The sequence below is a fragment of the Berghia stephanieae genome, chromosome 12, assembly GCF_034508935.2.
Source record: "Berghia stephanieae isolate SIO BIC M18660-M18661 chromosome 12, UCSD_Bste_1.3, whole genome shotgun sequence".
Taxonomy (NCBI): Eukaryota; Metazoa; Mollusca; class Gastropoda; order Nudibranchia; family Aeolidiidae; genus Berghia; species Berghia stephanieae.
In genome coordinates this window covers 39,870,312-39,893,943 of record NC_088371.1, presented here as the reverse complement: position 1 = coordinate 39,893,943, position 23,632 = coordinate 39,870,312, and the positions used below count along the sequence as shown (strand labels likewise).

Below are 23,632 nucleotides of genomic sequence, written 5' to 3'. Positions count from 1 at the left end.
AAATCTGTCAAACGTACATAATAAAACTAAGCAATGTAATTTTACATGTGTTTTATTATCTGTTGTCCTCTGGCACTTTTCTACTTTTCTTGATGTCGTCCATCTAGCCATGACCTTATTGAACTTCGACGCCCTGGGATATTTGCAATCCACGGCCTTGACCTTCGACGATGGTTTTACAGTTGCTATTATACAGACTGTCCACATGGAGGGACCCGTTAAAGACCCGAGAGAAGAACTGCCCTATGGAACTAAGCTCTCCTGGAATGAATGACACTGAACAGAACACTGGCAAAATTTGGGAGAACAGCTTAAAGCATGAGAAAGTGGTAAATTATGGTAAATATTAAAATTATATATATATATATATATATATATATATATATATATATATATATATATATATATATATATATATAATATATGGGTTAGGCTCAGCTTACTGCAACAATTTTGTGCCAATATACATGATTTCCAAAAATCACCAGAGGGTGATAAAAATTGAATTATCTGAAAGACTACATGCTACTGTATATTTCACCAAACATTTAGGATAGTTGAAAATTTTATTTTTGTTTTATTTCAAAAAATTAAAAATTGTGACACTTGTTACTGTGACATGAAACAAACCATATATATTTCCTTTTAATGAAAGAAGGCAATAAAAAACCAAGGGTTAGATGACAAGAACTTACTTTATTACAGTAATTCAACCATAAAACACTCTCAAAACATTTTGGATTTTTGTAATTAATGATATACTGTACATCAATGTGACTCATGTTACGTGACAAAAAAGTGAAATGTGAAAAATAAAACTTTAGACTATTTGGAGCTCATATATTGGTAATAAAAGAAATGTGAAAAATAACTGAGATAAATCTGTTGATAATGTCATTATAATGATTCTGCTGTTCATAAGAATAAAAGAAGTAGTTTCAATAATGTTACAAATAGCGATGCTTGTTACGGGACATGACGAAATTGTGATGCATGTTACTGTGACAAAAAGTGCAACAAAGCCCCTTTCTATAAGTAGAATTTAGAGTCCAATTTGTTTTTAAAAACCTACAATTTAAGTTAAAAACACATTACAAGCATTGTCCAACAAAAAAAATATGTTAAGATTAAGTTGCCACCCAATCCTGAAAGGCTTCGATCATGTCAGTCATTACACCAGGAACTCCATAAATAAATTGCGCTGATTGATTTGACTGCCATCACTTGATACCTGAAATGCAAGATGGATAAATTGGTTACAATGCCACAACTTATTTGGTTAAAGGGAGTGGAATATGTGGGTCCCAGGGTTTATTACGAGCCAAACAGCAGCATTAGGTTCAGGTAATAGATGACTGGAGTAACAACTGAAACAGGAAAAATCTCATGTCGTTGGGGATAAACTATGTATGTGGGGATAAATGTCAAGGGATGTGGAAGACTACCATACATCTCCCAGCAGTCCAGTAGAGAGTCGACGTGGCAAGATAACTTAGGGCAACTTGCAATACCCTGTTATTCTATAAATCAACCATTTTGCTCAGGTGAAGAAGTCTCTCCTTTGGAAGGAATATCTCCATGCTTAACTCTTAAAACTTGACATTCAGGTACCTAAACCTAATTGAATAGACTCCCTAGAGATAAAAGAAAACTTAAAAGTAATCCCTTAAAGATTTTAAAATTCTGAGGGCCGGAGCTTATTCTGATGTCCGAATTATGAAGCCGTCACTGACAGACATTTTGATGTCATTTTCTGAGGATGCTAGTTCATTGCCGAGCACGTTCCTAGCCAAAGCAGTACAAATTTTCACCTTCTTGTAAAAGGAAAAAAATTGGCATAGATGGGATTCGAATCCGTCTTTAAATATCTGCAATACAGCGCTCTACTACTGTGTTACACCTACCCGGTAGTGTAATTAACTAAGTTTCCAGACTGCATACATGTACAGATTCCAGATTCATTATCGACTGAGCTACCTCACCTCATGCTCTCTGAGTTCCAAACTCACTGGACGTAAAGCTTTACCAGGTAGAAGTACTTGGGGTGAAGACTGAAAATTTAGTAGTAGTAGGCCTAGATTCTTACCTCAGTTCGTTCATCAGAAACAGACACTGTTGGTAGGGTCACAATGGGGGATTGAGGAGCTGATTCCAGAACTGGCACTTCACTCTGAAAGGCAGGCAAAAAAATTAATAGCCTATGAAAGCATTAAAATTGAATTTTAAAACTGCTAGATATATTAGGCCCTATACAGTGCACACCTGATATATTGAAGGTTCCAAACGAGTTATCTCGATAAAAGACAAAGTCGATAGAGGCTATTTTTAAAGTAAGTAACTGGCAAGTCTCTCTAGAGTCTAGACCACATCCATCTGTGACTAGACCTGGTTAGTGGGGTGTGTGTGGTGGGAGGGAGGGGCGGGGAATTTTGTGAAGGAAAGGGATGAACAAATCATCTGGAACTGGTTTTCATTAGCGAGTCTGATTTCTGTTGCGTCGAATATAAGAGAAAGAACAAAGTTTGGAGTCGATATAGAGGAAAGTATTTACATGTGGCAATATATATATATATATATATATATATATATATATATATATATATATATATATATATATATATATATACTATTATACAGACACGTTGCTTATCATAGACAGCACTTTCAAGAATGGTTAAATTATCCTCAGTTCAAGATTCATTGTAATATTTGTAAAGAGTTGGATAAAAGACTGAATAAATAGTACATTCCTACCTCATTCTGTTCCATTGTTGGTAAAGTAGTTACTTTAGGGGAATGAAGTTCAAGCATAGATTCCAGCACTTGTATTTCACTCTGAAAGACAATCAAAAGAACAATACTATTATTATTAAATAAATAGTGTTAAATAAAATAATAGAACAAAAATTAACTCAGTGAAAAATAAAATGGTCAATTTCACTCTCACTGCCGTATTAATGAAGGGTATAGTATAACAATCAACCTGAATTTTAAAAAAACAATGAATCAAACACTGGGCACCAAAGAAAGAGCCCTGAAGAATTATAAAAAAAAAGACTAAAAATATGACACTCCCTTATAAAATATAAAATTTTGTAAAAATAAAATTCTTTTTTTTCAATTTCCTGTTCACTAACACAAATTTTTGGTATCCCATTAAAGTTTGAGGAAGTTGAACAGTAAGGAAAATTCTATGGCGAAGTACCAGGGGTTAGGTGGACAAAAATGATTTAATAATAAAAGTTTGATTTCAGTTTCAGTAAAGCAACATACATGTATAATATAAGCAATATTCAAGGAAAAGAAGAAATCATGAATATGGATCACTAATTTAAATTACCTGTGTTAAGCTGATATCCACCAAGGAAGTAATATTTAAGCTTGTATCGCCATTAATGCCTTGAACATCACTGGTTTCAGTTTCACTTTCACTTTCAGGGTTCTCATGTTGGTTTTGCTCGCAGTGGACCTGTCAAGATATTAACATTTTCAGATAGACCAAAGCATTCATCAAAGTTTGCACGAAATCAATTTATTTTTCGGGTTTCACAAATTCATTCTTAACCAAACTGTCATTTGAGTGAGGGTTCTTTTACAATAATTTACATGCACATGGGACCTCCTGCCTTATTGTCCGTCTCAGGGATAAGAGGACAGAAAATTCTGTTAAAAGAGACTTTAAGAAGACATGCCTAACCCTATGACTATGAGCTACCATGCATCACAAATTACACATCATTTAAGAAGCTGCTACTGCTACTGATTTAACTAGTACCGTAACTCCTTTCCTCATTAAAATTAAAATACTCTGAAATTCTTAAAAAGTTAAAAAATTTAGAGAGAAAACCTCAAAGACAAATCACTCAATTGAAATAAATTTCTAAGTTTTCCATAAATGGCAAATTATATTGTTAATTGTTCGCTAATAAAATAGTTCAAGATTTATGTTTTGGCATTAATAATTAATGATAATGTACAGTGTAGAAATTCAAATTAAATCTCATGAATCTCAATTATATAGCCCTGGGCTTTAAAAGCTCTAAATAGTTCAAGTTTAGATATAACACATACCGTATTTAAATAATACTATTAATACTGTGGTCAACTGGCACTTACCATGTCCTTTGACTTTGAGCGAAGTTTGACTTTATTCCATGACTCCACATAGGCAGTGTTGTAGCAATCCTCTCCATTCTCACACCCATGACAGAAGCAGGACAAGGACCTGATCAAGAGGTTGTGGCTCCCATTGGATTTGATGCTATGAAGTGAGCGGGTACCTTTAACAGGATATAAGTTTGGGCCTTCCTCTCGGTCGATGGTTTGAACTAAGACGAAATCTCGCCTGTAGTGGCAACATACTCCATCTCTATAATCATTCTTCCGCAAGTAAGTCTTGCAGAAAGCAAATAAGTGCTGTGCAGATTGGATGACAGCCTGACGAGATTTAACTGAACGAGTTGCTGCACTTTTGATGACCGCACTCTCTCCATCGCATGCATTTTTTCCGTGTCTTGATCCGAAAAAATTTCTTTCCACCTTGACACTTTTTAGCTCTGACAGGTCCTTGAAAGCAATTTTATTTTTGTATTGCGCTCCACACCCGTCTGTCCATTGGATGAATCTATCAAAAGTGTAGCCCTTCGAAGATAAGATCTCAATGTTGTCGCTCATGAACCTAGCAACAGCTGCTGTATCATGCTTTAGATCAGGAGTAATGAAAGCAATAACATCAGTCACTACCTTAGCACAGTCATGACAGGAATAATAATTGACTATAGGATGTATCGTCGCCTGAGCATAGCTCCAATGAGCAGATTGTGCCTCATCCTGATAAATACATCTGTAGTTCTCTGCAAAATCCATTACAGATATGCATGAGTTGCGTGGTGGGTGTTTTTTGACAAAGGAAAATTCCTTTGCCTGCCATTGGGCCCTGAAATAGTGCAAAGGAAATGTTCGCATCTCAATATAGAGTTCCTGTGTGACATCATAAATGGTTCCTTTTTTTGTTGATAAAACCTTCCTTCCTTCAACTGTTTCCCATTTTTGCCATATAGCTTCTGCTTCCATATTGAGGTCACAATTATGGAAGTGGTCTGCTAACTTCTTCATGCCGCAATCCTGACAATTTCCCTTAAGGCATTTGAGTTGGTGGAATCCCCCATCGATTTCTGGTTCACAGAGTTGTGTGATTAAAACATCGAGGGTTGACCTAATCTTGCATCCTGCTGGGAGGTTCTTATTTATGGTCTCTAATTTCAGTTTTATGTTTTGACAAATGTCACAAAGACACTGGTTCAAGTTCTCATCCCTAGACAGTCGGACATTTCGAGGTCTTAACCTCTTAAACATGGCCAAGCTTAAAGGATCTTCTACTTTTGACCTGTATACTGCGTAGAGATTGTTGATGGTCTCCTTTAATACAAACGTTGGCTTTCCCTTTTTTATCTTCTTCTTTTCTGACAGTTGGTTTGCATATTCTTCAGATACATAGTATGATTGTGCCTCATGGTGGCGCTTGATACTTCTCGTGCTCCTCTGTCGTAAGCATAGTTGGTTCGGAAGTCTTTCTAGTCGATGCAAATATGCTCTGGTAATACCAAATGCTTTGTGCACCTCCTGATGCATTGCTTTTTTCAAGAGCTGCTGTCCAATCTTCCTTTTGGTCAGGCGATCTGTCTTTAGTACGACTGAGGTTTCTGTCAGATCAATTTTACGTAACCTAGCTATTTCAGTTAAATCGATTTTGTGCTTTTTAAGCAATTTAAGGATCATTTCTTTACGTGTCGACGGATTTGAAGGAAGGCATTCAGTGAGTTTTTTTAATTTTCGCTGGAAGGTACGTTTGCTTTTACTTTCACACTCAGCATTTTTCTTTTCAGTTTCAGAGTTGACTTTCAAGTTTTTCTTAATGTGGTATCTAGCCCTGCATGCCTCTCTGTGCCGTCTCCATTTTTGGGGCGTCCAGTTCTCCCTTTCTTTCTTCTTTCGTTCTCTGTCCTGCTTTCTTTTGGAATCCTTTTGATGTCTAGTCATGATGATGTTTGGTGTGGATGTGGGTGTCACGCCATTTTCTTTTCTTCTTTCGCGGAACTGCTGAACTCTTAATCTTGTCTTTTCTTTCAATTGTCGCTTATCTTCCTCTGAAGCATTTGCTTTCAAATTATCTCTGTATTTCTTGGCTTTTTCATTCTTCTCCCGCCTAATATCTTCATAATCCGTCCGCATTTTCAATCTTTCTCTATATTCTTTTGCTCTCTGGGCAGCAGTTTTGGGTGGTTTCTTTTTAACAGTTTCAAGTGGGTTGTCATCTTGGATTAATTTCAAGGCTGGTAATCTAATTCTCAAACCTAGGGAGCAAAAGAAAACACAAACAAAAAAAATCAGTAAGGAAGTATCAGTGAACCAAGAATCGAGTGTACTATATAAAACATACCTTTAATCATTGGATTTCAGTGTATAGGCCTACTTACCAATTTAATTAAAAATATTCTTTGAAAAAGCTGATAAATGAGCGTATGTATTACTTGTTACATGTGACATGATAAATATTTTGTCATGGTAACAAACCTCACAATAAATTAGATAGTTATAGAACAATTGTGTAAAATGAGCTATTGGAAGTAATTTTCATTAGGCTAGACTTAACATCTCAAGATAGACTGTACAAAGGCAGTCCTTTAAACAATTTTAGTCGACTTTTAAAAGAATGTAACTCATGTTATGCATGACATGAATCTATCATGTCCATGTAACAGGCATGACAATATGTTATAAACATTGGAAAAATGAATAAAAATAAGATTAAAAAGTCGGCTGATATAATTCTCATTGTGTGTGGCCATTATTAAAAGATTAAACAAAAGTAAACTTACAGCATTAAATGGACTATGATATGACTGTCGACTAATTGTTTAAAATCATGTGATACGCGTTACCCTGTGACATAGGATTTTAGATTTATTTCATGTCTAATGTAACATGTGTCACATCTTAAGTAATGAACATTCCAAAAATTAATATAAGTAAGATAATGCACTTCTCGACTACTCTAAATTAATAAGCAAATATTTCCCTCTACCTTTATTATTCTTTTTCACAAAATAACTGTATATGCAGCGTTGAATTAGAGATAAATCTCTATACTCTCTGATGCATGCTACATGTGACATCAAACTTGAATCAAAGTAACTTATATTTTCATGTCCCTCCATGTCACAGTAACAGGGGTCACATTATTTTGGTTCAAAATTATCGGTACTGATGAAAATGATCAACTCCATGTAAGGCAGCCTCCACCTAACCATCACACTTAGTCACCACAAGTTGTTTCAGTAACCACAATATGCAGAATTTGAATGACCATCGTGTAAAAAGTAATATTAAGGCCCATTAGGATGCATGTTACATGTGACATTTCAAAACTTCATATCCTGTAACACTCGTCACAGATTTCAACATCATTTCCATAACAGACAATATCTAGATCTAGATCTAGATTCCGTTAGCACAGTACCTCAACAAGTCTCTTTAAAGCAATATTTCTGTAGATCTAATGAAATGAAGATTTAATTCTGAGATGCTTTTTAATATTCTAAAATTCGCGTGACCACTGTTACTGCAGACATGAACTCTACATTTGTCACAAAGTAGCATAACGCAAGCCCCTATCAAAGACAAGATCATTGTGCACGTTCATAAGACTAACAACAGTTTCGTTTAGAATCCATCATTATCTTTAGACCTATTCAGCATCCATTCACGAATTCCACACAAAACAAAGATTTAGAATCCATTAAATCATGTGACACATGTTACATATTCCACGAAATGTGACCCTTGTTACTTAAAGGAAATATACGACATGAAATTGAAACCACTTACCGTCTCCCCTCGACGCCATTTTCACATCCAGCTTCTGCAAGCAAGCGGAAGAGCGGGTGTCTAAAAATAGAATAGACTGTCAAAGAGCGCACATTGCCGTATGTCACCGTATTTTGCCGTATCGTTCGCATGTTACATCTTGACATGGATTTACGCTAGCGATACAAAAAACGCATCAATTCTCAATTCCTGCAAGCTCGCAGGACTGCTTCTTAGCTTACATCAAATGCTGTTTACCAAAAATCCTAATACAGGAAGAGTCATTGTATTTTATAATAACTCTGACTTATACGATGAACAAAGTCAGAGCTCTTCAAACGGACATAATTGTAACATGAGTCATGTTTGATTTTCAAACTGATTAACTTTCTTTTTTTTCAATTTTTTTTTCTGGTTTCAACGTCAAATTGTAGAAGAGACCCATCTTTCTCATCTAAATATACTTTGGAGCAAAAAACGTTGCCGATTTATTTATATTTAAGGATATTTCAGTCTCATATGCTGATTGTCGTTTTTTTTTTGATTGTCTAAAGCCAGTATTTTCATCAAAATAACCTCAGTCTACTGTTCCCAGGAATATTGATGCTGAAATCCTATCTAACACTATCTCTTAGGTATATCAGCAATCAGAAAAACATGATGATACCATAATTTTGGGCATTTAATTGAGGGTTGATGACGTTTGAAAGAGACCTGTTTAGATGTATCATTAAGCTGAGCCTGACCCATATATATATATATACTTGATTCTAAACAGTATTAAAACAGATTTTGTTTTTCGCTGGTGCGGTATCCCCTGAATTATAAATACTTTGACTACTTTTATTTTTATTTCAAGACACAAACATAGGTGATCAATTTCAAATTGTTTAAACCCTCTCCTTAGCAACTATAGGAAAATCGTCACATTCGTGACGATACAACCAACATTTTTCTTATTCAAATTTCATAAAATTTAAAGAAAATGAACAGTGTGTTGTAGAGAATGTTAAGCTAAAGAAATAACGTAGTGTTTTTATACACCTCCGTTGTGGTGTATTTTAACGGATCGTTTTTATACACCTCCGTCACGCATGCGCATTCCACCCAATTTCATGAGCGATATTGTGTTTCTGTATTTGGACATTGCGAAAGTTATATTGTGGCATCTGTAGGATGTTTTTGTTAATAAATTTATATAAAAATAATAATAATTTAAGAAATCGAAATATAAAACCAGAAAATAGAAGTTGCATTGAAGGTAAAATAATGTTTTAGAAAGACCTTATTAAATGTGATGGACAGTCAGGTGGCTCCGTAGCGCAGTGGACAAGCTGTCAGACTCCAACCTTGAATGTACCGGAAATAATGTATAGCAAGAACTGTACTGCTATAACATTGTCAGTTTAACTATTTTCGTTCGCTGAAATCAGAAATGAATAAATGAAAGGTATAGATAGCTGGATTGATCGATCAATTGATAGATAATCGATGTTCTATCTATTAATCGATCGATATGTCTATCTAAACGATATTTCCACGATATTCCACGGTAAAGCACAGCGTTGTCAGAACGCCCATGTTTCGACGGAGTCCCTGTGTACCACGCGATATTGACTCTACCAAAAGAAGAGTTAAATTAGGCTGTGCAAAACAAGCCGGTGTACCACACGAGAATGACTCTACCAAAAAGAAATAGACTCTAGAGTTAAATTGGCGTACGCGAGGCATAATCTTGAGTCAGTGTATCGGTCGCGAGGCTAACTCAGAATCTGTCTCGCGGCCGCTAAAAACACTATAGAGTCTGTCTCGCGGCCGACAGATCGACTCTATCACTAGGTATCCACGCAAAAATGACTCTAACCCAAGGGCGGATAACAGCTTACAGAAAAAAAATCTCTTAGAGTTATTGTTCTTAGGGAGCGGTGCGGGTACAAACCAGAGAGAGGGGCTGTATATGTATGTTTGAAGACAATAGAGAATAAAAAAATTTTTCGCGGCGGTGGTGGGGTTTGAACCTGCGACCTTATTGGTACGACAACTCCGCCTGGCAGGTGAGAGCGTGGCTCTACCGTGTGAGCTATCCACGAACACAAAAATATTCGTTTCAAACCCAAAGTCATTTCTAGATCCCTCTCTCACCCACTTCTTGAGATCGCCGATTCGTTCACCACCATCGCCAAATAATTTTGACCAGCAGTTAAGCTTAATAGCCAATATTCTCATCACAAACATATAACATAGAAACGATTGAGACATTGAGTATGCTCCGGTGTATGGGGTGAATTTTTAATTCAGAAAAGTGAGTGGAGCAGGCACTTATGTTGGTAACAACAAGATATGAAGTGAGTAGAAAAGTGCCAGAAGACAATAGAGAATAAAAAATTTTTTCGCGGCGGTGGTGGGGTTTGAACCTGCGACCTTATTGGTACGACAACTCCGCCTGGCAGGTGAGAGCGTGGCTCTACCGTGTGAGCTATCCACGAACACAAAAATATTCGTTTCAAACCCAAAGTCATTTCTAGATCCCTCTCTCACCCACTTCTTGAGATCGCCGATTCGTTCACCACCATCGCGAAATAATTTTGACCAGCAGTTAAGCTACTACTGCTACTACTACTACTACTACTACTACTACTACTACTACTACTACTACTACTGCTGCTGATGCTACTACTACTACTACTACTACTACTACTACTACTACTACTACTACTACTACTACTACTACTACTACAGCTGCTGCTACTACTACTACTACTACTACTACTACTACCACTACTACTACTACTACTACTACTGTTGCTACTACTACTACTACTACTACTACTACTACTACTACTACTACTACTACTATTACTACTACTACTACTACTACTACTATTACTACTATTACTACTACTACTACTACTACTACTACTACTACTACTACTACTACTACTACTACTACTACTACTACTACTACTACTACTGGATATGTAAACACGCCTAACAGGCAAGACGTGTCGTTGTGTGCTCTGGTGTATTTTAATTGTTTTGTGATTTCTACATATTGATACCTGGACATTTTTACTTCGTTGTACTCGTTAAAACATACTGTTTCTTATTGTATAGTTTTTTACCAATTCTTAAGAAAGGACTGCTGTATAATTCTGTATTTTATCATGGAAACTGTAAGTTTTAAAAGATTTTTACACAGTCACTTAATGACCGCCGCTCTCTTACGGGACAGCGTGGCTCAGCGGTAGGGTCTATGTTTCGTACCCGAAAGGTACCGACTATCCACGCGAAAATGACTCTAACCCAAGGGCGGATAACTGCTTACAGAAAAAAAATCTCTTAGAGTTATTGTTCTTAGGGAGCGGTGCGGGTACAAACCAGAGAGAGGGGCTGTATATGTATGTTTGTGCGGTATGTTCACGGCTGGCCTTCGAGCAAAACTCGATCATGCAGCCGAATATGACCCCTACCAATATTCGTTGTAGTGGCACTACTACTACTACTACTACTACTACTACTACTACTACTACTACTACTACTACTACTACTACTCCTACTCCTACTACTACTACTACTACTACTACTACTACTACTACTACTACTACTACTACTACTACTCCTACTACTACTATTACTATTATTACTATTACTACAACGTTGGAAACACGCCTAACAGGCAAGACGTGTCGTTGTGTGCTCTGGTGTAATTTAATTGTTTTGTGATTTCTACATATTGATTCCTGGACATTTTTACTTCGTGGTAGTGATGACGATGTGGTTGTGGTGGTTGTAGTAGTAGTGGTAATGGTAATGATATGGTGGTGATTGTGGTGGTGGTTGTAGTAGTAGTGGTAGTGATGATGATGTGCTGGCGGTGGTGCAGTAGTGGTAGTGATAATGATTTGGTGTTGGTGGTTGTGGTAGTAGTAGTGATGATATTGTGGTGGTGGTTGTAGTAGTTGAGGTAGTGATTATGATGTGGTGGTGGTTGTAGTAGTAGTGGTAGTGGTGGTTGTAGTAGTAGTGGTAATGATGATGATATGGTGGCGGTGGTTGCAGTAGTAATGGTAGTGATGACGATGTGGTTGTGGTGGTTGTAGTAGTAGTGGTAGTGATGATGATGATGATGTGCTGGTGGTGGTGTAGTAGTGGTGGTAGTGATAATGATGTGGTGCTGGTGGTTGTGGTAGTAGTGTTAGTGATGATATTGTGGTGGTGGTTGTAGTAGTAGAGGTTGTGATAATCATGTCGTGGTGGTTGTTGCAGTTGTCGTGGTCGTGATGATGATGCGGTGGTGGTGGTTGTAATAGTGGTGGTAGTGATAGTGTAGTAGTAGTGGTAGGGATGATGATGGAGTGGTGGTCGTTGTAGTGGTGATGATGATGTGGTGGTGGTGTGGTGGTAGTGATAATGATGCAGTGGTGGTGGTTGTAGTAATTGTGGTAGTGATGAAGTGGTCATGGTGGTTGTAGTAGTCGTGACAGTGACGATGTGGTGGTTGGATAACACATTATAGGTTATTATAATACATGATTACACACATTCTCTAACTTCATTTTTTGACAGCTTCATTGTGCCATAAATATACGCAACAGTTCTGAACCATTTTATTGTGGATTTTGATATTGTTTGTTGTTTTTCTTGTGTCGTTATGTTGACATAGAGACCGAATGAATGGTAATGTTTGCATTCCCAGCCCATGATATAATGGCGCTGAATGCTTTCATTGGTGGACACTTTTCAGGCTCCGTACGTATTCTCATTCGTTTAATTCTATGGGGTAGTTAAAATATCTAAGATTTTTATTTTCCTATTTCAAGTAGGCAGGTCTGCTATGACAAGTATCAGTTCCATAGTCAAAAAGAGACAAACAAAAACAAAGTTTATTTAATCTTAGGCTTTCGCCAATACTTCATACAATACAATTAAGACAAAATAATGTTACCAATCTCTCTTCATGCATTCGTTAGACGATAACAATAACGACCGTGTTATCTTTACTCCTTACCCAACCAACCCCTAGCTTCCCGCCTCCTCATCACGAACTATCTTATGTATGTATTAGCTTCAGGACGGGCAAATACGGAATCTGCCCACCTTTCCTTTAAACGTCTTTATTTCCTCTATAACTTAGAATTCAACTCTCTCCTTTCTCAGAAGAGTATTTGTCTTATACTTATTCAATTGTTGAGAAAACCGAAATGGTGGTTGTATTTTATATTTTTATTTAGTCGTGATCATGACGTAACTATGGTACTAGCTAGTCTGTCATGGTCGTGACTTTTGAATAAAAGTGTTTTGTTTTATTAGAGGGAATACAATAAAAAATTACATTGTTTTGCAAAAATAATTTAGTCTGGCAATACGACTGTATTTTTACAGCGGTACTTACTTTAAGAATAAAAAAAAAAGAACTAACAAATTAATTTGTTAAAAAACACCAAAAAAAAATACAACAAAAAAAAAAAAAAAAAACAACAAACAAACAAATAAGACAACAATTTAAATAAATGAATTTTGAGAAGCACTAAAGAAAACGAGAAAAAAAAAATAATTTAAATGGATAAACAAATATATAAAAACAACACAAATTAATACTAACTTGATATAATATTAGTAAATTAATAAATTTAATTCAATACTGGAACCTTCCCAATGTCATTACATCAATGGTACCAGCACAAGTAAGGCAATAAATAAGAAAAAAGTTCGTTTGCCAAAATCTCTATTAAGTGTTTACTGGTTTATAAGGTGGGCTTGATTTGAATCAGCCCGACCTAGAACTAGAGAGGCCAGACAGCAAAAATCGGAGTTCACCATCAGGCGACGTGACGATGAGATGACGATGTGGGCGGAGTGGAGTGGTTGGGGGTGGTGATAAAAAGAACAGGAGCGTATACTGGTTTATGTATTACGGGATGCATGGTGATTCTCAATCTATCAAAAATACACACAAATTGATTTCAATACGAAGTATCAAGTTTAAGTACTAACTTTTAAAATTATCTAATTTAAATTAGATTATTTCGGACCTGGTAATACAGCATATAACTTGAAAAAACAGGCTGGTATTTGCCCACCCTGCCCATTATTACCAGCCGTCCCTGAACACAAGATAGCATAGCAACAGGGTTGACAAATTATAACAACTCGTGGTCGCCTAAAGCTAATTTACCATTGAGACTTAAGCTCGTTCTACAGTAACGCGACATACATCACCTCCGTTTTGTCGTCACTCAGCTATCCATCCAATCCCTTACACCCAGTACATATTTTCCAAATGAACTTATGACATTTTGTAAGTTTTTGTTACATACTGATCCAAACAACTGGGTGCCAGCAGAGAGAGAGAGAGAGAGAGAGAGAGAGAGAGAGAGAGAGAGAGAGAGAGAGAGAGAGAGAGAGAGAGAAGAAGAGAAAAAAGTGAGAAGAAGGAAAGGAGAAAGAAAAAAAGAAAGAAAGAAGAGAGAGAGAGAGGAGAGAGAGAGAGAGAGAAGAGAGAGAGAGAAGAGAGAGAGAGAGAGAGAGAGAGAGAGAGAGAGAAGAGAGAGAGAGTGAAAGAAAAAGAGAGAAAGAAAAGGAGAGAGAGAGAGAGAGAGAGAGGGGGAGAGGGAGAGAGAGAGAAGGAGAGAGAGAGATAGAGAGAGAGAGAGAGAGAGAGAGGGGGGGGGAGAGAGAGGGAGGAGAGAGAGAAAGATATATATATATATATATATAGAGAGAGAGAGAGAGAGAGAGAGAGGGGGGGGGGAGAGAGGGAGAGAGAGAGAGAGAGAGAGAGAGAGAGAGAGAGAGAGATCCTACTTTTTTATCAATTGGGCAAAACTACACAGTAAATTATTGCAATAAATTCGTTTAAAAACTAATTTTGTTACTATTAATAACCATTAAATCGAGGCGCCTATGCGGAGACTTTGTTAATTTGGTCCTGGACCTGCTCAGATCAAATATGTATTTATTTTTAAGATCAGAGTGCGGCTATGTGGTCTTGTGGTATGACACTCGCTTTCGGATCGGAAGGTCCTGGATTCGAGCCTCGTGCTCGGCGCATAGTTGAGTCCTTGGAAAAGGCTCTTTACTCACTTTCTCTCACCGCACTCAGGCGTAAAATGAGTACCTGGCCGTTAACGGCGTTGTCTTTGTCCGAAAAATTATAATATCGCCTAACAGGCGGCATGTCCCGTCCTACATATTAAATGTTGCTGTTGACCAGGGACCCCTTGTAAAGCGTTTTGAGCACATTTAGTGGATATTGCGCTATATAAAGCTCAGAGTGATATTCTTTTTTATATTGATGGGCTAAACAGTTTGCTATCTGGCTAAAAAAAAAAAAGATCAAAGGAATGCCGCCTTTCGGTGACATGCCCTGAAGAATATTTAACATGTCTTCTGCTGTCTCCTACCGACACGACATTCATGCTGGTGTACCACGCGAGAATGACTCTACCAAAAAAAGACTCTAGAGTTAAATTGGCGTACGCGAGGTACACTCAAGAGGTAGGCTCGCGGCCGCTAGGCTAACTTTAGAGTGTGCCTCGCGTACGCCAATTTAACTCTAGAGTCTTTTTCTTTTTGGTAGAGTCATTCTCGCGTGGTACACCGGCGACCGACTCCCCTACACACCTGACGTGCTACCGACCGGCATGCGGCACGGTGAACGGTTTGCCGTCCGATAGAACATTAGGTGTTTAAGGGGCATAACTGCGAAGTCATGTCTACCTGATTGTTGTTTTTTTTTTTTAAATTATAATAAATTTATTGCTGGTATATAAAAATACAATAATCAAATTAAATAAACCGAACAGAAATAGATGAATTAAATTGAAAACAAACAAAAACACCGACCCCCCCCCCCCCCCCCCCCCAAAAAAAAAAAAAGAAAAAAAAGAAAAAAGAAAAAGAAAATGAAAAAATAACGATGATTTACAAGGACAAAAATATCATCTCCCGAAACCCTATCTATACATTTGACTGTTTCCCTCTCAGCCAGGGCTAGGACAAAACCAAGTAATCTCATTCCAAGACAAAGACAGAAAGCATGTTGGAAAACATCATCATCATATCTTGTCGCGCCAGTGAGTCAGCCAGTCCCGGGCAGTCTGGTTGCATTCCCTCAGGTCAGCATTGGTGCAGTGAGGTCCCAGCGAGCATTCGGACAGGATGTGGTCCATGGTCTGTCTGGGGTGACCGCATGGGCATTCAGTGCCCGGTGAGATTTTCCATTTAAAGAGGTTGGTGGCGGTGTTTCCCACCTTTGCTCTAGCTCTGTTCAACGCCACCCATTCTTTTCTCTTGAGGTCTGTGCCTGCTGGGAGCTTTTCTGTTGGGAGCTGGAGGGCATCGTTTGCTGTCTTGTCCCATTCTACCCATTTGTCCAGGCGGAAGAATGCTGAGTGGTCTGGGTGAAGGCTCTCTACTGTGAGGAAGCTTTTTCTTGATTTGAGCCTGCTTTTGGGCAATTGTGGTCATGAAGGGGGTGTCTCTGGTCCATTTCCTGTTTGTATTTTTGTATTTGGGCATGAGTTTCCCTCCGGATGTGTGGTGGGGCTATTCCTGCTGCACGGTAGACCAGTGGTAATGGTGTTGCTCTCAGCTGGCCCGTTATGATCCGGCAGGCGTTGTTGAGCTCGGGGTCTAGCTTGGAGGCATGGGATGATCGGGCCCATACAGCTGAGCAGTACTCCGCAGTTGAGTAGCTGAGGGCCAATGCTGTGGTCCTTAGAGTTTTAGGGTCAGTTCCCCAGTTCATGTTTGCCAGCTTTGCAAGGAGGGCATTACGCGTGGACACTTTTGCCTTGGTCTTTCTCACGTGTCCTCTGAAGGACAGAGTTCGATCAAGCGTCACTCCGAGGTACACTGGGTGGTAGTTGTACTCTAATGTCTGGCCATTCCACTTGATGTTAAGTTTTTTGTGGGCTTGGTGGTTGTTGAGGTGAAATGCACACACTTGTGTTTTCCCTGGGTTGGCGTTCAGCGAGTTTTTAGTGTAGTACTTTGTAAGGGTGTCTAGGGCATTTGTCAGTCTGCTCTCGATTGGTTGGAAGGACACATCCTGTGTTGCGAGGCATAGGTCATCAGCATATATGAATCGGCGGATATTTGGGAACTCAGGCTGATCATTTGTATATATGTTGAAAAGTGTTGGAGCCAGCACTGATCCTTGGGGAAGTCCATTCTTCTGGGTGCGCCACCTGCTCTTCCGGCCATCCATTTCAACAAAGAAGCGCCTGTTTTCGAGAAGTGACTGGATAATATTTACAATTTTCTTATTCTTTATCATTTTAGCCACTTTGAGGAGTAGGATCTTGTGATTCACTGTGTCATAGGCTGCAGTGAGGTCGACGAAGACTGTGCCAGTGACCTGTTTTGTCTCAAACCCATCTTCTATGAATTGTGTAAGGTTAAGAAGTTGACCACATGTTGACCGTCCTGGTCGGAATCCAGCCTGGTCTGGAGACAGTTGTTCGTCTAGACTGGGTGACATGCGGGGCATAACCATTCGCTCAAATAGCTTGTATGCGATGCACAGGAGGGAGATCGGGCGATAGCTTTTCTTGGATTTTGGATCTTTCCCCGGTTTCAGTAGGGCGACTACTCTTGCTTTCCTCCATGCACTTGGCAGCCTGTTTGTCCTTGCGCATACATTGAAGAGGTCCAATAGCCAGGATAGGGTTCTCGGGCCAAAGTGTTGAATCATCTCAGTTGTGATTCCATCCAGTCCAGATGCTTTTCCTGCCTTCAGATGGGACAAGGCCTCTAGTAGCTCCTCCAGGGTAAAAGAGTCAAGATGATCTTCACTATCCTTGAGGGCTTTGTCCATTTCACGTTTCAGGGCTTTTAGTTGGCCTCGTGCTTTCTTGGCTGGTTTCCCATTCAGTAGAAGCTGATGTGCTACTTGGTCAGGTGTTACTGCAGCCACTCTTGTCTGGGTATTTTTGTCATTATTCAGTTTTGAAATTGTAGTCCAGGCCTTTTTGCTGTTTAGGGTCATATTGGTGGAGGTTATTAACTCCTTCCATCTTTCTGATCTTTCATCGGCTATCATTGATGTGAGTTCTTCACCCAGTTCTAGGGTTTCTTCACTGAAAGGATCCACCTTGTATGATTCAATGTATCTTTCATATAGTTTCTTGCTTTCATCTTGGAGACATGGAATATAACTTTTTCGGCATCCTCTGGGGATGTTTTTCTTTGCAACTTTCCATATGAGTGTTCTAAAGTCGTCGTATCTCTGTGGGTCACTTTTTATATTGGTGATCTCATTGTCTAAATCTTTAGTAAAGTTTTCCCAATTTTTTAAGTTGGAAAACAAATATAAGGGAATAGAAGACACAGTGAGTACCTCCCTGCCCACTATGGGAAATAGATGTAGGTATGGAACTTGCTAATGCTTTTTGTTTTGTTAACATCAAATGATGGATATTAGAACGTGACACTGCTTTGGGTTATAGGGAATGAGATTAGCGGAAGAGTAGCGTCCCTTGATTGGACGTCACCTTACAGAGAGAACGTTAATTTGGTTTTGAAGTGTCTCAAGCCGTTTTCACTGGAAGCGAGGACGAGAGACGCATGCGCACAACCAACATGACGTTCACTCTCTAATAACTTTTCCGCCGTTGACGTCACAGACTATGGGTGACGTCCAATCAAGGGACACTACTCTTCCGCTAATCTCATTCCCTATATGTACCTCACTCACTCACTCAATCCTCTCCGGGCCTGCTGGCACTTGAGGCGATGCAAGGGATCTCCACCTGGCCCTGTCAGCAGCTATCTTCGGTCCCTCTCTACGGTACGTCTCCAGGTCTCCTTGGGACGACCTCCCTTCTTCTTTCCTTGAGGTGTCCATCGCATTGTTTTCTTTTTTAAGAGTTTTACGGCGCTTGAAACACATTAAGGTCATATCAGCGCCAGTAAAAAGGAAGAAAATGGGATAGTAAAAAGTTCTAGAATTACAATTAAAGCATCCAAGAATAAGGCAGACAAAGGAGAATTGGTTCAATAGGGAACAGATGTAGATTCCAAGAGCTCACTATCAATGTACTTAGTTTGAGATCACCTAAAAGTCTCATCCAGACACAAGTGCAGGTCCCCACTAAGAGGAACACACTCACAAATGTTTACAAATCATATATAATACATAAACAAAACATAATACTGTGCATAACAGAGAGATGATTTACAAGGGAAAAAAACAAGTAATCTCATTCCAAGACAAAGACAGAAAGCATGTTGGAAAACAGACATAGGGGGATAGAGAAGACATAGTATGTACCTCCCTGCCCACTACGGGAGGTCAGGAACCCCACCCAGTGTGTCCATCGCAGAGCCTTTCTTATCAGTCAGTGTTTCATCAGGTCTGCGACAGACAAGCCCCAACCATTTCCATCTTCTCCTTTTAATGAGACTCTCCTCTGTTAACATAAATCTTTTTAAATCTAAAATATTCTTTCATTTGTGCAAAATATGATTATAATAATATAGGCTTAGACTCCTTACAGAGGTTGAAGTCATGGAACGCCATTTTTCACGCTCAGGGGCATTATTATTAACGAGCAGTCGATTATCGTTTTGCCAGTTATTGCCTTCACATTTCCTATCCAGGATTTCCTTGGTTTGCCCCGTGCCTTTCTGCCAGCTACTTTTCCCTCTAGCACTGATTTTTTGGATGGTGTCGTGTCTCCGAACCTGTCCATAATCGTTCAGTTTTCTCATTTTAACTTCTGCCAACAGTTTTTTGGGCCTTTGTTCTGCATCAATAAGAAACAGAATCTTTGATTTCTTTCTGGTCCATGGTAATTTCAGAATTCCCAGGGTCTTGATAAAGCCAAACTATACCATCGCTATTTTGTTTGTTTTAAGGGGTTTTACGGCCCTTGCAACACATTTAGGGTTTTCCAGCATCAGTAAAAAGGGAGAAAATGAGATGGTAAAAAAATATTCAAGATTTACAATTAAAAGCAAACGAGAAAATGTACCTAAGGCAAAGGGGTATGGTTCAAATACCTTGCACTTGCAGGTGCAGATTCCAAGAGCACACCATCAATGTACTTAGTTTGAGATCACCATAAAGTCTCATCCTGACATTAAGCATAAATCCCCACTAAGAGGTCCACACTCAAATGTTTACAAATACTGAGAATGATATTCAAAATAAAATTTATAGCAGTGCACAACAGAAGAATAATTTACAAGGAATCATCTCCCCGAACTATAACTAAATGTTTGACTATTTCCCTCCTTGCCAAGGATTCCGACCAGGGCCATGACAAAACCAAGTACTCTCATTCCAAGACAAAGACGGAAGGCAAATTAGAAAACATATTATGTAAGGGGAGTAAGAGACTTCCTGTCAATCATGGGAATATCCCATGCCTGCATCAGGACGGAAGGAGACAATTTATATAGGAAGGAGACTCCAGCTATAGCGCAATCAAATTCCCCCCCCCCCCCCTCCCCTCAAATTACTGTATCTGCGTTGAAATAGGAATGATGAGAGACAAAAACATAAGCCAGCAACACATAGTATGTAAAATAAATTTAATGTTATAAAATCTGATTATATCCTGTGTATATAAAAAAAATAGCACATACTGTGTAACCTGTGTTAAGTAAGGGATCTGGAAATTCACAATAACATAGAAAAATACTCTCTGAATCTTTGGTATGTACAGTGTAGAGCGGTTATATCGACATTATATCGCAGTCACAAGGATGTCGATATATCTGTTTTCGACTGTAAGTGCATGGTATAGTAGTCCCTGGGTTCTAACACACCAAATTCCAACATGTTATGCAATATAACATGTTTGGAGTTGTGGAACTGAATTATATACACACGGTGATTGAAAAGTAACTCCCTATTTTAGAACTATTATAATTTATTCAAATGTTATAATAATTTTCTCAACCTTTTTTCTGTATGTTCCTTGATGTATGACAATTACATCCGCGTCCTTGTGATCTTTTCAGATCTGTTAAAATTTGTGTGTTTATGTGTGTGTGTGTGTGTGTGTGTGTGTGTGCGAGAGAGAGAAATAGAGAGAGAGAGAGAGTGAGAAAGAGAGAGAGAAATAAAGAGAGAGAGAGAGAGAGAGAGAAGAGAGAGAGAGAGGGATAGAGAGAGAGAGAGAGAGAGAGAGAGAGAGAGAGAGAGCATATATTCATGCATGTGTATTTGTGTAGGTGGCATTAAGGTATAGGAAATCAACAACGAGAAAGACAAGCCCAACACAACTCCACTCCCTCCAACTCTAACATTGAAAACAAAATTACTGTATTTCACTTTTCATCTCCATGCGCGCAATCAGTCGTGTACACAATCCCACACAATAACCAACCATTGAAATTGTTGACAGTAATGTAAATTTGGTGATACCAACCTCTCACCCCCGCCCCCCTTTTTTCAAAAGATAAATAAATATATAAATAAACATCAAACTCAAAAAAAAAAAAACGACATTTTTTTGTTTGTTTGTTTGTTGCTTTAGGTCTCTTCCAACACAATTGAGGTTATATGAGAGACCGCTGAAACAAAAAAAAAAACAAGCAATCCAACAAAAATAGTACAAATGTCAATCAAAATCATAACCTAAAGATATCATAAGCTAAATTATAAATAACCAAGAACAAACAGGCAGAAGATTTACAGGAAAAAAATATCCCCTGTCAAAAATACAATCACAAACCAAAGAAGCAGGATAGGCTAGTAAAGAGAAGAAGAAACGACATTACTATCGGATCGTACACCCATGCGAACATCATAGGTATATGATTCAAGGGTGATGCTCCCATCCAACCACCCGCCACTATCGGATCGTACACCCATGCGAACATCATAGGTAAATGATTCAAGGGTGATGCTCCCATCCAACCATCCGCCACTATCGGATCGTACACCCATGCGAACATCATAGGTATATGATTCAAGGGTGATGCTCCCATCCAACCACCCGCCACTATCGGATCGTACACCCATGCGAACATCATAGGTATATGATTCAAGGGTGATGCTCCCATTCAACCACCCGCCACTATCGGATCGTACACCCATGCGAACATCATAGGTATATGATTCAAGGGTGATGCTCCCATCCAACCACCCGCGACTATCGGATCGTACACCCATGCGAACATCAAAGGTATATGATTCAAGGGTGATGCTCCCATTCAACCACCCGCCACTATCGGATCGTACACCGATGCGAACATCATAGGTATATGATTCAAGGGTGATGCTCCCATCCAACCACCCGCAAAAAAAATGACACCAAAACATAACCACAGTAAGGTGTTAAATGAAAAACAGAAGTGGACTGAATCAAAATAAATAACTTCTTGCGGACTGCACTTCATGATACACGCCTTCAGACAATCCCAAAGCTCCAAATCCACAGAGAAGTTTCTCCTTGAGGCAAAGCTACCCCATTTGGCAGTATAGCTATGTGGTCTTGTCGTATGACACTCGCTTTCGGATCGGAAGGTCCTGGGTTCGAGCCTTGCTCGGCGCATAGTTGAGTCCTTGGGAAAGACTCTTTACTCACATTCTCTCAACATACTCAGGTGTAAAATGAGTACCTGGCCGTCAACAGTGTTGTCTCTGTCCGAATAAAAATTGTAATATCGCCTAACAGGCGTCATGTCTCGTTCTACTTGTTACATGTTGCTGTTGGGCAGGGACCCTTTGTAAAGCGCTTTGAGCACATTTAGTGGATATTGCGCTATATAAAAGCTCTAGTTTTTTTTTTGTTTTTAAAAATATTTTTTTTATAGATATACATAGTTGAACTCGGATAAAGAGAATTTAGACCAACAATAACTCAGAACCAATAAAGACCTGAGAAATTCCCTTTTTTAAAAATCAATTAATAAACATTGCAATTTGAATTTAATGAAAGAACTTGCACCCAATGCTCACCCTGCGTTTTCTAGCAATCAATTGGAGGGAGACCCATAAAATGCCCATATATACAAAAAGGGAAATAAATCTGCATCAAAAAAATACTGTGCCGTATTGTTGACCTCAGTTCACTCTAAAGTGATGGCGCAAAAAATCTACAGCTCTCTTATCAACCATTTAAAAAGAAATGACCTCCTTTCAGACATCAATAATGGCTCCAGAGCTAGTAATGTTGTTTGTTTTTATTTTTAAGGGTTTTACGGCACTTGCAACACATTAAGGTCATATCAGCGCCAGTAAAAAGGAAGAAAATGGGATAGTAAAAAGTTCTAGAATTACAATAAAGCATCCAAGAAAAGGGAAGACAAAGGGGAATTGGTTCAAATAAGAAACAGGTGTAGATTCCAAAAGCACTCTATCAAAGTACTTAGTTTGAATCACTAAAAGTCTCATCCAGACACAAGCACAGGTCCCCGCTAAGAGGAACACACTCGAGTGTTTTACAAATCATATATAATAGAAAGAAAGCATAATACAGTGCATAACCAGAGGTGCCTACCCTAACATACTCCAAAGAGGAATCTCAAAGCTGAAAAAGAGGAATTTGAGACCAAAAAGAGGAATCCACTTACCACGAATATTCTTTCACCTTTCGAGTTTCTCAGATCTAAGGTTGTTTTTTATTCCACTGCCAGTCAGTCAGTCATCTTTAAATATCTTGCATTCTAATCATATCCGTTGGTATTCCACTTCCAGTCATAATTTTTAACAATCTTACAAATATATTCAGTCACACGTATCATAAAACATATAAAAAAAAAACAACAAGCCTATTTACACTATGTACAATATTATGGTCCTGACAAA

The 23,632-nt window shown here is 38.6% G+C and overlaps 1 protein-coding gene across 1 annotated transcript; it reads right to left on the bottom strand.

Moving 5' to 3' along the window:
- Nucleotides 1-676: 676 nt before the first annotated feature.
- Nucleotides 677-7,917, bottom strand: LOC144957511 (uncharacterized). Its single transcript, XM_078888841.1, has 5 exons — nucleotides 4,117-7,917; nucleotides 3,341-3,469; nucleotides 2,755-2,835; nucleotides 2,087-2,170; nucleotides 677-1,231 (listed from the first exon to the last, which is right to left on the bottom strand). The coding sequence occupies exons 1-5, from the start codon at nucleotides 6,229-6,231 to the stop codon at nucleotides 1,172-1,174; spliced, it is 2,469 nt and encodes an 822-aa protein (XP_078744967.1). The 5' UTR covers nucleotides 6,232-7,917; the 3' UTR covers nucleotides 677-1,171.
- Nucleotides 7,918-23,632: the final 15,715 nt, after the last annotated feature.